Genomic DNA, 13,607 nt, shown 5'->3' on the forward strand with positions numbered 1-13,607 from the left:
AATTATTTGGGATAAATGCTCCAATTGTGCACATACAGTTCATGTAATAGTCATAAACGTGTACAAATGAGAAATTTAATAAAACAGTTCAATCAGATTTTTGCATACTTAACAAAGTTATAGTAATTGCACTTGTGGTACTTTCATAATCTAGGTTTTTAAGAATCCAGATTATCTTAAATTTTTCACATTTTTTTGTACTCAATGCATTTTAGTTAGAATCTAATGGCTGTAAGCCACATTCAAACTGCATTTCTTTGATTGCATACCTTCAAATCTAAAATGTGATTTAAAACAATTTCATGAAAAAGTGAATTAAAATTAATTTATTTACATAAACTAGCATAATTCTATGCTAGATAATTTGATATACACACTAAGTCTGCCTATTGCACACAGATAACATTATTAAATACATATTATTACATCATGTACAAAAATAATTTATATGGTACAGTAGTGTTCGTAAAATGTTTTAGCTTAAAAATAAAAGTGGAACCTTTTGATACATGGTAAACTTTTTGTTATCAACGACATCTATACAATCTAAATCCAATCAACAAGTAAGTAACATTTTGTTTTATTTACAATGAAGAGATTTTGACTTTCCATGTTAAATAGAAACAGTTTTATTTTCTGATGCTGTGGTTTTTGAGATCATTTCTGTATTTTTATTCACTTGCCAATAAACTATATAAATACGTACAACAGTTAATTATACCACGGTTGGTGCTCAAATTTCATGCTTGCTGCATTGGACATATTCAGTAGGATAATCTTTAATCTTTGTCTCATCGCTGGAATAGACCAAAGAGACGACGAGAGGGTGCTCGCTTCTTGCTAGATGAACTGGCACTACTAGAACTGCTACTTTCATAATCACTAGTGTTAGCTTGGTTTGTTAACTTATGTTTCATTTGTTCATCAAGTAATGCTTGCATATCCATCTGTCAACAGAAAAACATGAGAATTACAATTTTCAGTAATTGGTTGTCCAAATGTAGTTTATTTGCTTTTTTTATTTTTTTCTACAGAAGTCACAATAACCAGTTCCCATAATTTTTTTGCAGTCATTGTATTTATTGTAAGTGGAAAGATGGTCTTGCCAATGTCAAGTTTTTTTGTGCTAACCTTGCACCTAAAATTGCTTTAACAAAAGTGTAATAAATAATCTATTATTTTCACATGGAAAAGTGTAAGAAACCAGAATTGTTTCTATTTCTTTGCTGTTGTGGTACCCCCTCTTCCTTAACACAGCAACTCAGTGCATCATTATTCATTAATGTTTGTATAATAGGTGACTTTTTTTATAAGCTGTCTGCATTAGATAACCTGAATTTAAAATTAACAACATAAAAATAGTCCAATGTTCATGGCATAAGTCCCTCATTAAAGTCAAAGTCATCATATATATGTCACTGAAAATATGAATCCAACCACAGTATGTCCCATAAAAATCCAAATCATGCTAGTCCTACAGTGGGAAGAGATTTCTAGCTGGAATACCACATCACATGCAGTTCCATCTGCTGCATGTCATGAAACAGTAAAATGTTTTTGCCTTCTTGGGCTCTGTACTCACAGACGTACTTAGTACAGTGTAACACTAGTTTCTCATCTGCAATGTGCATGCATAGTTATAAAAAGTTTGCAAATACGTTTTTGTTGTTATTGTTGTCACAGTCTTCAGACCAGAAACTGGCTTGATGCAGTGCTCCAGGCTACTCTATCCTGTGCAAGCTTCTTAATCTCCAAGTAACTACTGCAACCTACATCCTTCTGAATCCGTTTAGTGTATTCAGCTCTTGGTCTCCCACTATGATTTTTACCCTCTATGCTGCCCTCCAATACTAAATTGGTGATCCCTTTATGCCTCAGCACATGTCCTACGAGCCAATCCCTTCTTCTTGTCAAGTTGTGCCACAAACTCCTCTTCTCCCAAATTCTATTCAGTACCTCCTCATTAGTTACATGATCTACCCATTTAATCTTCAGCATTCTTCTGTAGCACCACATTTCAAAAGCTTCTATTCTCTTCTTGTCTAAACTACTTATTGTCCATATTTCACTTCCATACATGGCTACACTCCATACAATTACTTTGAGGAAAGGCTTGCTGACACTTAATTCTATATTCAATGTTAACAAATATCTCTTCTCCAGAAACGCTTTCCTTGCCATTGCCAGTCTACATTTTATATCCTCTTTACTTTGACCATCATTAGTTATTTTGCTCCCCAAATAGCAAAATTCATCTACTACTTTAAGTGCCTCATTTCCGAATCTAATTTCCTCAGCATCACCTGGTTTGACTACATTATCCTTGTTTTGCTTTTGTTGATGTTCATCTTAGATCCTCCTTTCAAGACACTTTCTGTTCCATTCAATTGCTCTTCCAGGCCCTTTGCTGTCTCTGACAGAATTACAGTGTCATCAGCAAACCTTAAATTTTTACAATTAATAAAACATTCTGGGCTATTATGCCATGGTCAAACTGTTTAAATATTGCATCACAACCATGTATTTTAAATGGAACAAAGAGTTCTATGAACAGATGGATGGTGTCACTATGGGGAGCTCCTTAAGCCCAGTTATAGTGAACTCCTTAATGGAAAAATTTAAGGAGCAGGCATTGAAAACTACGAACAAGAAACTGAATATTTCGTTCCATTATGTGGGTGATATGTTTGTTTTGTGGCAGCATGGCAGGGAAGAACTGGATTGTTTTCACAAAAACGTGAACTGGATCATTTTGAAGATTCAGTTTACCAAGGGGGATGAAGCAGGTGAAAGAGGTGAAAGATTAAATTTTCTTGATGTGCTAGTTTTCAAGAAAGAAGATGGTAGCTTGGGCCACATGTTTACCAAAAACCCACACACACATAACATTACTTACACTGGGATTCAAACCACCACCCACAACAAAAGCGAGGCATAGTAAAAATGCTGGCAGATAGAGCAAGGACAATGTGTGAACCAGAGCTGCTTGACGCAGAATTAAAACATCTCAACAATGTCTTGCTCAAGAATGATTATTCGTTTGCTCATGTGGAAAGAGTATTAAGACCACCGCATGGAAATCATAGTGATGCACAAAGTGCTGGTGAAATCAAATGTTTTCCTGCCATTCATTAAAGACATGAGTGACTGCATTGGAAAAATCTTGAAGAAGTGGGACATCACGATAATTTACACACCCACACGGAAGATACAAGATCACCTAAAATCTGCCAAGGATGCTCACCAACTGCTGGAAAAAGCTGGAATTTATAGGATTCCATGTAGTTGTGGGGAGATGTATGTGGCTACTACAAAAAGAACTGTCAAAAAATTACTCGAACAGCACAAGGGCAATTGCTGCATACCATCAACGGCTATAGAGAGAGGCCATAGAGATTGTGAAACACCCAAGAATTTCAATTGGAAGGAGGAGGGCATGAAATTGAATGAAATTTGGATTCTGGTGCTGAAAAAAATGTGTACCAGTCTTCCACAATGGGATGATGATAATAGTGGACAACCGCAGTCGGCAGCAGCCAATTGCACTCATGCTTTCAAAACATGTGACGTCATACCATTGCATGGGAACCGACGGAAACGAAATTTTGCTGCAGACAGTAGCAACCCAGAGTGTGAATCGGACATTCAACAAACCTAAGATCCTCCCTGAAAATCGAGTTTTAAAGTGAAATCTCTTCAACCATGGCATAATAACCTGGAATATTTTATAAATTGTGACAATTCCAGCCATGAAAGTTTACATTTTACAATTAAATTTTTACATCATTCATAAAATGCGCTACCAAACTTTAGGAAAAAAAGCTATGTTTCTTCCCAGCAGAACTTTGGCTGTACCACACAAATGCACTCCCAGCTTAATTTGCAGATGCTGGCTCTAACTCTAGTTATGTGCTGGGACATATCAAACTTAAGGACAGACATTATAGTCTGAGGAAGTTGCAAAAGCAAGGATGATACATATGACTAAAATTAACTTAATACGACAAATGAAAACATGAAATTCATAGGATAATGGAAATGTGTATGATCTTCAACTTTGAGAATTATTATCTTGTTGGGCTCCTGAATACCATGGCATGAAATCAAAGAAGGTATGAATATGTTCCTGCATAATTCCCTTCTACATGGAAAATCCAGGATGAAATGTAACAGTATTATGAAATGGATAGTTGCTACTCACCATATAGTGTGGGTGCTGAGTCGCAGACAGCCACAACAAAAAGACTGATACAAAATAAGCTTTCAGCCAACAAGGCCTTTGTCAAAAATAGACACCCCCCCCACACAAACACAAATGCAACTCACACATACATGACCACAATCTCTGGCAGCTGAAGCCAGACTATGAGCAGCAGCAGCAGTGCATGGTGGGAGACACAAATGGATGGGGGTAATGAGGCTGCAGTGGGGAGGGGAAGAGAAAGCAGGGTAGCAGTGGGAGATGGTGAAGTGCTGCTGGGGGTGTGCAGGGGTGAGGTGGAGAGAGAGTAAGGCAGCTAGGTGCAGTTGGGAGGTTAGACGGAGGGCAGGTGAGAGGGGCGGGTGAGAGAGCCGGGGTGGGGGGTTAACAGGAAAGGAGAGAAGTAAAAAGAGTGGGTGCATTGGTAGCATAGATGGGTGTGTAGTGCTGGAATGGGGACAGGGAAGGGGCTGGATGGGTGAGTAAAATGACTAACAAAACCAAGAGGGTTACAGGAACATAGGATATATTGCAGGGAGAGTTCCCACCTGTGCAGTTCAGAAAAGTTGGTGTTGATGGGAAGGATCCATATGGCACATGCTGTGAAGCGTCATTGAAATGAAGAATGTCATGTTGAGCAGCATGCTTAGCAACAGGGTGGTCCAGTTGTGTCTTGGCCACAGTTTTTCAGTGGCCGTTCATGAGGACAGACAGCTTGTTAGTTGTCACATCCACATAGAATGCAGCATTGTGTGTGTGTGTGTGTGTGTGTGTGTGTGTGTGTGTGTGTGTGTGTGTGTGTGTATTTTACAAAAGGCCTTCTTGTTTTATTTTGTGTCAGTCTTTTTGTTGTGGCTATCTGCGACTCAGCATCTCTGCTATGTGGTGAGTAGCAACTATCCTTTCCAAAATATTCTTACATCCCCTTCTCAATGGCTTGTATAAGAGAACATGAAGCACTGAAAGTGACTATTGGGACACCATGCCAATGAACTATGCCAAATATATTTCTTGAAGAAAGGTGTGGGCATGCTAATTAGCACTGCAGATTGTCAGAATGGTAGAATATAACATCCATGCACCCCATCACTGAAGGGAAAATATGAGGATAAACAAAATATAAATAGGATTTTATTTAAACAAACAAAATTATTTATTGAAAAATAAAAGGCAAAAATAATTTTTCTGTAGTTACCTCCTTTAGAAATACATTTTTCTCAGTAAGAAGGAAGGTGTCTTTTTTTTTTTTTTTTTTTTTTTGTTAAAATCCCACACTTGTAGACAGAAGCTGGTTGCATCAAGAGCCAATTTCACACAAATCCCCCAACACCTTCACCACCTTCAAATCATTGTCCTCCTAGTACTTCTTTAAGCAGCCCAATCATATGAAAATCACAGGGTGATAGGTCCAGGCATTAGAGAGGATGATGAAGCTGAGTCCACTACATTTCTTCAAGTTTTGAGACCTTCAGAGTTGCAGTAAAGAGCCTGGAATTTGTAAGAGTGTGGCCTCTCACATCAGCTGGTCTTGTCTTTTGTGGCAATATGCAGCCCTCGTCTGGCTCAACAGCTCACAGTAATAAGAAGCACTTGTTGTGCCTCGCTGGTGCAAAAACTCAAAACCTTGCCAGTTGAAGGAAACAGTTAAGACAACCTTGTCAGCTGACAGTTGAGCCTCGGCTTTCATTGGGGCTGACTCCCCTTTACTAGTGGTGTACCCGTGTTTTGCCTCAGGTGATGACCTCAAATCAAAAATATGTCATACTATTTCACAAACCTTGCTGTGAGCCACTGATAGACCTGCAAACTTCTCAACTTCTGATCTGCAGTCAAAAGGTGATGGGCCCATCTTATGCAAACATTACAAACTTTAGAACATTTGTGATCATTGCTTGATAGCTCCCCCAACTTATTCCAACCTATTCCTCAATTTCAGATACACTCATCCATCAATCTTCTTCAAGAACATCTTGGACTGTGGGAATGTTTTTGTCTGTTATGCTGGGCTGAGAGCAGCAATTGTGCTCCTGATTTTCTACTCATTTTCACCCTTCCTTGAGCTCTTTATGTCAACACACAGATACTTGACAGCGCCCAGACTGTGTAATAAGTCTCCGAAAAATGTCCGTTGCTTTCTTGAGCTCATTTACCAGCAAGAAATTTTGTAATTACTCATTCTGCAATGCAGGGAATGTTGAAGGGTCAGCTCTGCCCCCCCTCTCATCCCCCTGTCTTCAAAGCTTTCTAGAAGTGTCGGCCCAGTTCTGCCAAACATAGACACTCATAAACAAGATTTTTGTTCCTATTTGACTTACCTTTGTAGAAGCAGGTGGTCATAAGCACTCAATCCAGCTTGCCAATCATTATGTCTGCCATGGGATTTGTGTGTCCACTGCAATCTTACGTGTTTGTAGTGTCTGGGCTGACCCTATAGCAAACATGTCACCAATGCCAGCTGCAGAAGACTGCGTCAAACTGTAAGCCCCTACAGGTCGACACCTATTGCAAGGTGTCAGTGTAGTAGCAACACTTTCTATGAAAGGATGTGATATTGGATGGTTCAGTATCCCCTCATTGTTTTATATTGCTCTCCATCCACTGGTTCACATGTGTCACTGTTATACCAAAATGCATAGTATGTGCTGGGGTTTCATGGGGAGCAAACATATTTCCTGGGGGCCAGTTATTTTCCTCGATATGAACTCAGTAACATCATGATATTGTCCCAATCGATGTGCGGTTGATAGGTTCTCCCTGTTGTATTTCCACTTCATCTGATCAGTGTTCACCTTTTTTGGTCTCACAAAACTGGATGCTGCAAATGCTTACACATAAATCATCCTTCTGCAGTGACTGGTACACTGTTCCACACAATCTCCAAGTTAGGATTCATTTTCGAATTTGCAGTTTTTCCAAATATTGATATAGAATCTCTCATTTCGACCTCCATTGTCTATGAGATTGAGTACCTGAATATGTTAAATGCACTGTCTAGGAGAATATTAAAATTTTATTTCTAATTTATTGTTCATTCACTTTCGTCTCATAATACTTCACTCATGTTGAAAATAGTGGATTGTATACTAACAGTAGTGTGACACTGACATGAAGGTTTCAGTGTAATGTGATCTTCACCGTTACCTACATCATCATGTTAACTCAAATTTCCAAGGCCTCAGAGAACCATCTGACACAGACAAGTTAGAAGTTAGCTTGATATTGGTGCTGAATAGATTAATTACAATAGCAAAGAAATTGCAGCATAAAGAAATACATCTTTGAACCAAAAGAGAATTGGAAGCTGATAGGGAAAGATATTATGTGTGACACACATGATATATAATACTTACCTGCCACTGCTCAAGTTGTTGGCTGAGTTCTACTTTCTGCTGAATGGCTTCCAATAGTTGACTGTTAACCTGCATCACATCGATGCGAGTGCGGGCCAGTTCCACCTCAGTGGCATTCTTACGTGCAACTGCACCATCACGTACTTGCCATGCCTTATTTATAATTTCATCACGTGCCAGGTGTGTATTTTGCAGATCAAGTCTAGCCTGATCACGTTCCTCTTTTGCTGCTAGCAGTTCTGCTTCACGGACACTAAGCTGTAACAGAGTTTAATTTATTTCCTCAATACATTTTCTTATGAAAATGCATCCAGTATGCTAGTGTCAAAATTAAGGTTTCAGATACAGCATGTTGGTAAACTGAAGAGCGAGCCACACTTATGAGGAGAGAAAGTGGCCTCTCACGGAAGAGCACCCCACCTGCCTGCCATACAGGACGACTGAGAATCACTTTGCTGTCTAGCATAGCAGTGCATTGTATGGTAATTTATATAGATTTTGTTAACATGTGTTTCTTGCATTAGTTATATTAGTTTCTAATTTCTGTATTCTGTTTATTGTTAACACATTTAGGGCCAGTATAAGATAGTGAAGTAACCTGTAGTTGCTCCTTGTGATGTAGCTGGATAGAGAGAGTGAAGACTTGCCTGCTCGCACTTCAATTTACTCACAGACTAAACTTATTTGATAATGCTGAAAAATATGAAAATTAACAGATGTGAAATATTAACATGATTCAGTCAAATTGTCAATAAATCTGTATTTTTAGTAAAGTGTTCAAGGATACGTAACACTGGATGGTGTTATATGGCACTGGGTATTATATTAAATTGCACAAAAAAAGCAATGTTGGTGTCTATGAAATAGATGTTACATTAAGAAAAAAATGTTGATCACCCTGTTTTGAAACAAATTCTGATTCAGTCACTACACCCCAACTTTCATCAGAAATACATATCTCTGTACCATGTGAAATCACAGGCTGTGTACTATTGTTAGTCTGGCTGCCACGTATACCAGTCAGATGGAGTTGCACCTAAAACACAGCTATCTATATTGTTGAAGCATGCAAGCCAACCTGATGTGGCAGATTCACAGTTCATGGAAGAGAGGGGAGAACATAAAAATGCAGCAAGTGAAGTGGAAAAAGGAAATAAAGACATCTAAAAAATGAAACTCGTAGAAAGTGGAACATGACCAGGCTGTAGAAGCATGTTGTGTACGGGAAAATTGGAAAAAAAACCTTTGGAGAAGATAGAAGCTATGTTGAGCAATAGTATGCAAGAAAGCTGAGATCAACTTGATGCATTGCTGAGATGGTGGCAGCTCTGTGTTCTAAGTTTCTCACACTGTCTACCCCAAATCAGCTACAAATTTAAACATGTGTTCTTCCTGTGTTGCTGTATAATTGCAATAATTAGTGTTTTGGTACTTGGTTTCCTTCCTGATGTAGCAGTTTTAATGGTCAATAGTGTGTATAGAAGTTGAAGCAACCCTAAGACAGTATTATGTGAAGGAAAGAGGAAGTGGGTAAAGGTGAGCATGAGATATGATACTCTGAGAATAATTTGACACAGCACCTTTAGTAGGCAACTTTTCCTCAATTATATTAAGATTCTTGAGAGAACCGATCATGCCAAAATTGTTCCACCCTGGTCTGCAGGATATATGAGAGAAATGAAATACCCTCAGGCTTCAAAAAGAATGAAATAGTATTAATGCCAAAGCACAAAGATATATTGCTGAACTATCATTTTAATAAGCAATGGTTCCAGAAGGCTAGATTGAACAGGTAGAAGCTGAGTTTAAAGAGAATCAGTTTTAGTTTTGTTGAAATGTAGTAATATATGAGGGAACACTTATCTCAGAAGATAGTTTGAAGAAAGACAAATATAGATTTATAGCTTCTGTACATTTAGAGAAATCTTCTAACAATCCTTTACCATTGAACGTCAATGCTAAGTCAGTTCTATTTGCAGATGACACTTCAGTGCTGACTGAAAAAAATAGCTCTACAGAAATCACTGACTGTGTTGTAAACACTATGGATTCTCTGGAAGCCTGGTTTCAATTAAATGGTCTGAAACTAAACATTACAAAAACACAACTCACACAGTTCAAAACAAAACGATCTAAACCAAATGAGATCTATGTCCCACATAAAAATGAGAAGATAGAACCAGCAAGCACAGTGAAATTCTTAGGACTAAACTTGGACAAAAACTTAAGCTGGCAGGCACACTCAGAATATTTAGTTAACAAACTAAATAGTTCTTTTGCAATGGGAATATTACATGATGTAATAGACATGGACAGCCAAAAAATTGTGTACCATAGTTACTCTGTATCTGTCATTTTTGGGGGTAATTCAAGTTATATGGTAAGGATATTAAATATTCAAAAAGAATCATTAGGAAGATGTGTGCCACATATCCAAGAACCTTATGTCTCCCATTGTTTAAAAAACTAAATATATTATCTGTCCTGTCACTATACATTTTTGAAATTCTAATTTTTCTGTACAGTAAACCTGAACTTTTCAAAGAATTTCACTTCAAGCACACTTACACAACTAGGCAAAAACAAAATTTTATGCTCCCTCCAGAGTGATTAAAGCTATATTCTATGACTCCTCAATACATTAGCATGAAAATATACAATAAGTTAAAGGGCTGTGATATTCTGACCATGAAAATTGGTCATCTAAAGAAAAAATTACATGAACTCTTGGTGGAAAAATGTTGTTATTCAGTGGAGGAGTTTACCAATGATGAGGTGATAATTTTTAACAGGGCAACTAACATCTCTGTAAAAAAAAAAAATTGTACAAAAATGTAAAAGTATTGTACTTCTAGAAATTTTTTTATAATTATACTTGTTGTTATTTTTAAGTCTGTAAACTAAATACCTAAAATTATACACTGACATGTCTCCCGTACAACAGATCATATGATCTGACTATAGTATGTTATGAGATGAAATAAATCAAATCAAATTAAACAAAGCTGGCTGGAGTACAACACACCCTTTAGAATTGTGAGTTCTCAGTGACCAAACCTTGTACAGAAGCCAGATGGTAGTTCCATTTGTACAGAAAACTAAGATGAATTTGTAAAATGAACTTTGGTTCACAAAGAAAGAAAAGCATATATTACAATTTACTGTAGGTATGTCAGAGATAGAGGTTTAATAGAACTGCTAGTGTCTTGAAAAAATTAACAACATTACAAGAGAAACAAGGATAGTGGAGTGAACCTGAATTCAATCAGGCAATGCTGAGGGAACAGAGTTAGGAAATGAAACACTAAAAGTAGTAATGAGCTTTTCTGTTTGGGCAGAGAACTAAAAAATGGCAGCAGAAGTAGAGAAGATATAAAATGCTGTTTGGTCACAGCAAGAAAAGATGAAGTGCAACCATGTACGGAAAGTAAATGTGGGACATAATACTACAAATAAGAAGAGAATAGCTTTTGAAATGCAGTACTACAGGAAATGCTGAAGATTAGATTGGTAAGCGGGTAGGTAATGAAGAGGTACTGGAACAAAGTGGGGAGGGGAAGTAACAATGTGAAAAGTATAGATTGCTACTGATCACATAGAGAAGTCATTGAATGCAGACAGGGGCAATGAAAAAGACTGGTAAACATTTGAGCTTTTGAATGAAAAAGTCCTTTGAAATAGAGAAACCACACATGTTCACACAAGCAAAACTCTCTCTCACACACATGCAGTCACTGTCTCCAGGCCCTGGCGCCTGACTACAACTGTGTCTGATGTGAGCAGCAATCTGTTGGAGTGAATTTGGGGGTGAGGAGGAGGCTTGGATGGGAAGGATAGCAGGGTAGGGATGGAGGAAGAAGCTGTGCTGCTTATGGAAGCATGTGGGGAAATGGTGGGGACAGAACGAGATTCTAGGTGCAGAGTTAGGAGAGAGAGAGTGTGTGTGTGGGTGTGTGTGGGTGTGTGTGGGTGGGGGGTGGTGGGGATAGAGAGAGGAGAGGAGGAAAAGACTGTAGATGCATTGGTCTGATAGAAGGCATGTGTGGAATGGGTGCAGGGTATGGGATATGGGACAGGGGCTAGCGAAGGTTGAGGCCAAGAGGGTTACAGAAATGAAGTATATGTTGTAGAGAGAGTTCCCACTTACACAGCTCAAAAAAGCTAATGTTGGTAGGTATAATACAGATGGGAACTGTCTCTACAACACATTCTTTGTTCCAGTAACCACAGTGGCATCAACCTTTCTTACTCCCTGTCCTCCACCAACCTTCCCCCACACCAAAACTACACACGCCTTCCATCTCACCAATGCACCTACATACTAGTCTTTCCCCCTTCTCTATTCCTCTCCCCTCCACTCTCCCTTCTTCCTCCAACTACTGTTCCCCCTCCCTATCTCTCTCCCACACAACTTCTTGACACTGTATCTAGTGGCCCATCCTGTCCCCACCATGTCCCTGCACAGCTCCATAAGCAGTACAGCATCTTCCCTCACCCCTACCTCGCTGCTACGCCAACCCATCCCCACCTGATGCCTTCTCCTTACCCCCATCACTCTCTCCAGCAGACTTCTGCTCACATCAGGTGTAGTCAGTCACAGTCTTGAAAAATAAAGATATTTAATTAGTGTGCAGTGGATTCATTATAGAACATTTTGGATGTCAAGTTGGTTATCATTGTCTTAGAATGATCTGAATTATTTTAGTACCAGTAACTGAAAATCATTTTTGACAACATAAACATACTTTAATTTTTAACCAGTGTAACTGCCATACATACTTTACTCTTGAGTTGCAGCGCCTCATCGGTTCGTTTTCGCAGCTCTTCGGTACGCTCCTGCAGCTGGCGCTCTGTCTTTTCGAGTGATTCACGGGTTCGGTGAAGCTCGACTTCCATCTCCAGTACACTGCCAGTACCACTACTGCAGCTGGACTCTCGTCGTCCCCCTGGCTCGCAAAGTAATGTCATCAGCTCTGACATCGCACCAGATAACATTCCGGGCTGAAATATGACAATTTTTAGTTCACCAAAAGTAGTAGTGTAAACAAAACTATGTCACAAAAATAAAACTTCTGAATTAGTTCTCTAGTATTAGCAGTAGGATCATTTGAAAGTTAAATACACGCATAAAATATAAAAATTGCAAACCATGTGCAAATTTGAAGATTGGAGATTACTTCTTGGAAGCTGCAGGCATGATAGCCTGCAAGCTAAACTGTAAATGATGATGGTATTTCAATTGAAATTATTAGAGCTAGAAGAGGCACAAAAAATAAAATAAAATAAAATAAATCATTCACAAAATTGAAATTTTCTGGCAAATTAAAACTTTGGATTGGGACATGAACGTACAATCTTGCCTATCGCAGGCAGTTCTCTTAGTGGCAGCTACCCAGGCAGCCTCAAAGCTTCACTTTCTTCAGTACTTCTCTCCTACCTTCCATCTTCACAGATGCTGGTAGGAGTAACGTTCACAAAAGACAAGGTTCCAAGTTCCAGTACCAGTCCAGTGCACAGTTTTATTCTACTTAAGTTTCAACACTGTGCACAGTACATTGCAAAGTGAAAAATTTATGCTATTTACAGAATGTTTGTTGAGGAGCACAATTCTTCAAAATTATTTCTGCACAGTTTAAATTGTTACCATATAGGATAGACAGTGGACATCAAAGAGCTTCAAAGGAGGAAAGCTCACTTTGTGTTATTGTGAAATAGGAGAGAGAGCATCACAAGTAAGATATGAGAGTTGGGATGGCAGTCATCAAAACAAAACATTTTTCAGGTGCCAAGGTCTTTTCACAAAATTTCAATCTTTAACTTTGTCCTCTGAATGCAAGAATATTGTGTTGACTCCCACCTACATAAGGAGAAATGACCATTGCAATAACATAAGGTAAATCTAATTTTACACTGAAAGATTTAGATGTTTGTTTTTCCCATGTACTATTCAAGATTGAAATGGTTGAGAAATAGTCTGAAAGTGGTTCTGTGAACCCTCTGCAAAGCACTGAAGTGTGAATTGCATCATCGCTATGTATATGTAGATGAGAACATTG

At 38.5% G+C, this 13,607-nt stretch overlaps 1 protein-coding gene across 1 annotated transcript in view; it reads right to left on the reverse strand.

The window, feature by feature from the left end:
* Nucleotides 1–64: 64 nt before the first annotated feature.
* LOC124544814 (bicaudal D-related protein homolog) overlaps nucleotides 65–13,607 on the reverse strand; it is a 543,307-nt gene continuing 529,764 nt past the window's right edge. The window contains exons 7-9 of the mRNA XM_047123504.1: nucleotides 12,331–12,552; nucleotides 7,552–7,809; nucleotides 65–947 (exon numbers count right to left, since the gene is read on the reverse strand). Of these exons, the coding sequence (XP_046979460.1) occupies nucleotides 792–947; nucleotides 7,552–7,809; nucleotides 12,331–12,552 (636 nt within the window). The 3' untranslated portion in view covers nucleotides 65–791. The remainder of the gene's footprint in view (nucleotides 948–7,551; nucleotides 7,810–12,330; nucleotides 12,553–13,607) is intronic.

This window comes from Schistocerca americana, chromosome 8 (assembly GCF_021461395.2).
Source record: "Schistocerca americana isolate TAMUIC-IGC-003095 chromosome 8, iqSchAmer2.1, whole genome shotgun sequence".
NCBI classification, from domain to species: Eukaryota; Metazoa; Arthropoda; class Insecta; order Orthoptera; family Acrididae; genus Schistocerca; species Schistocerca americana.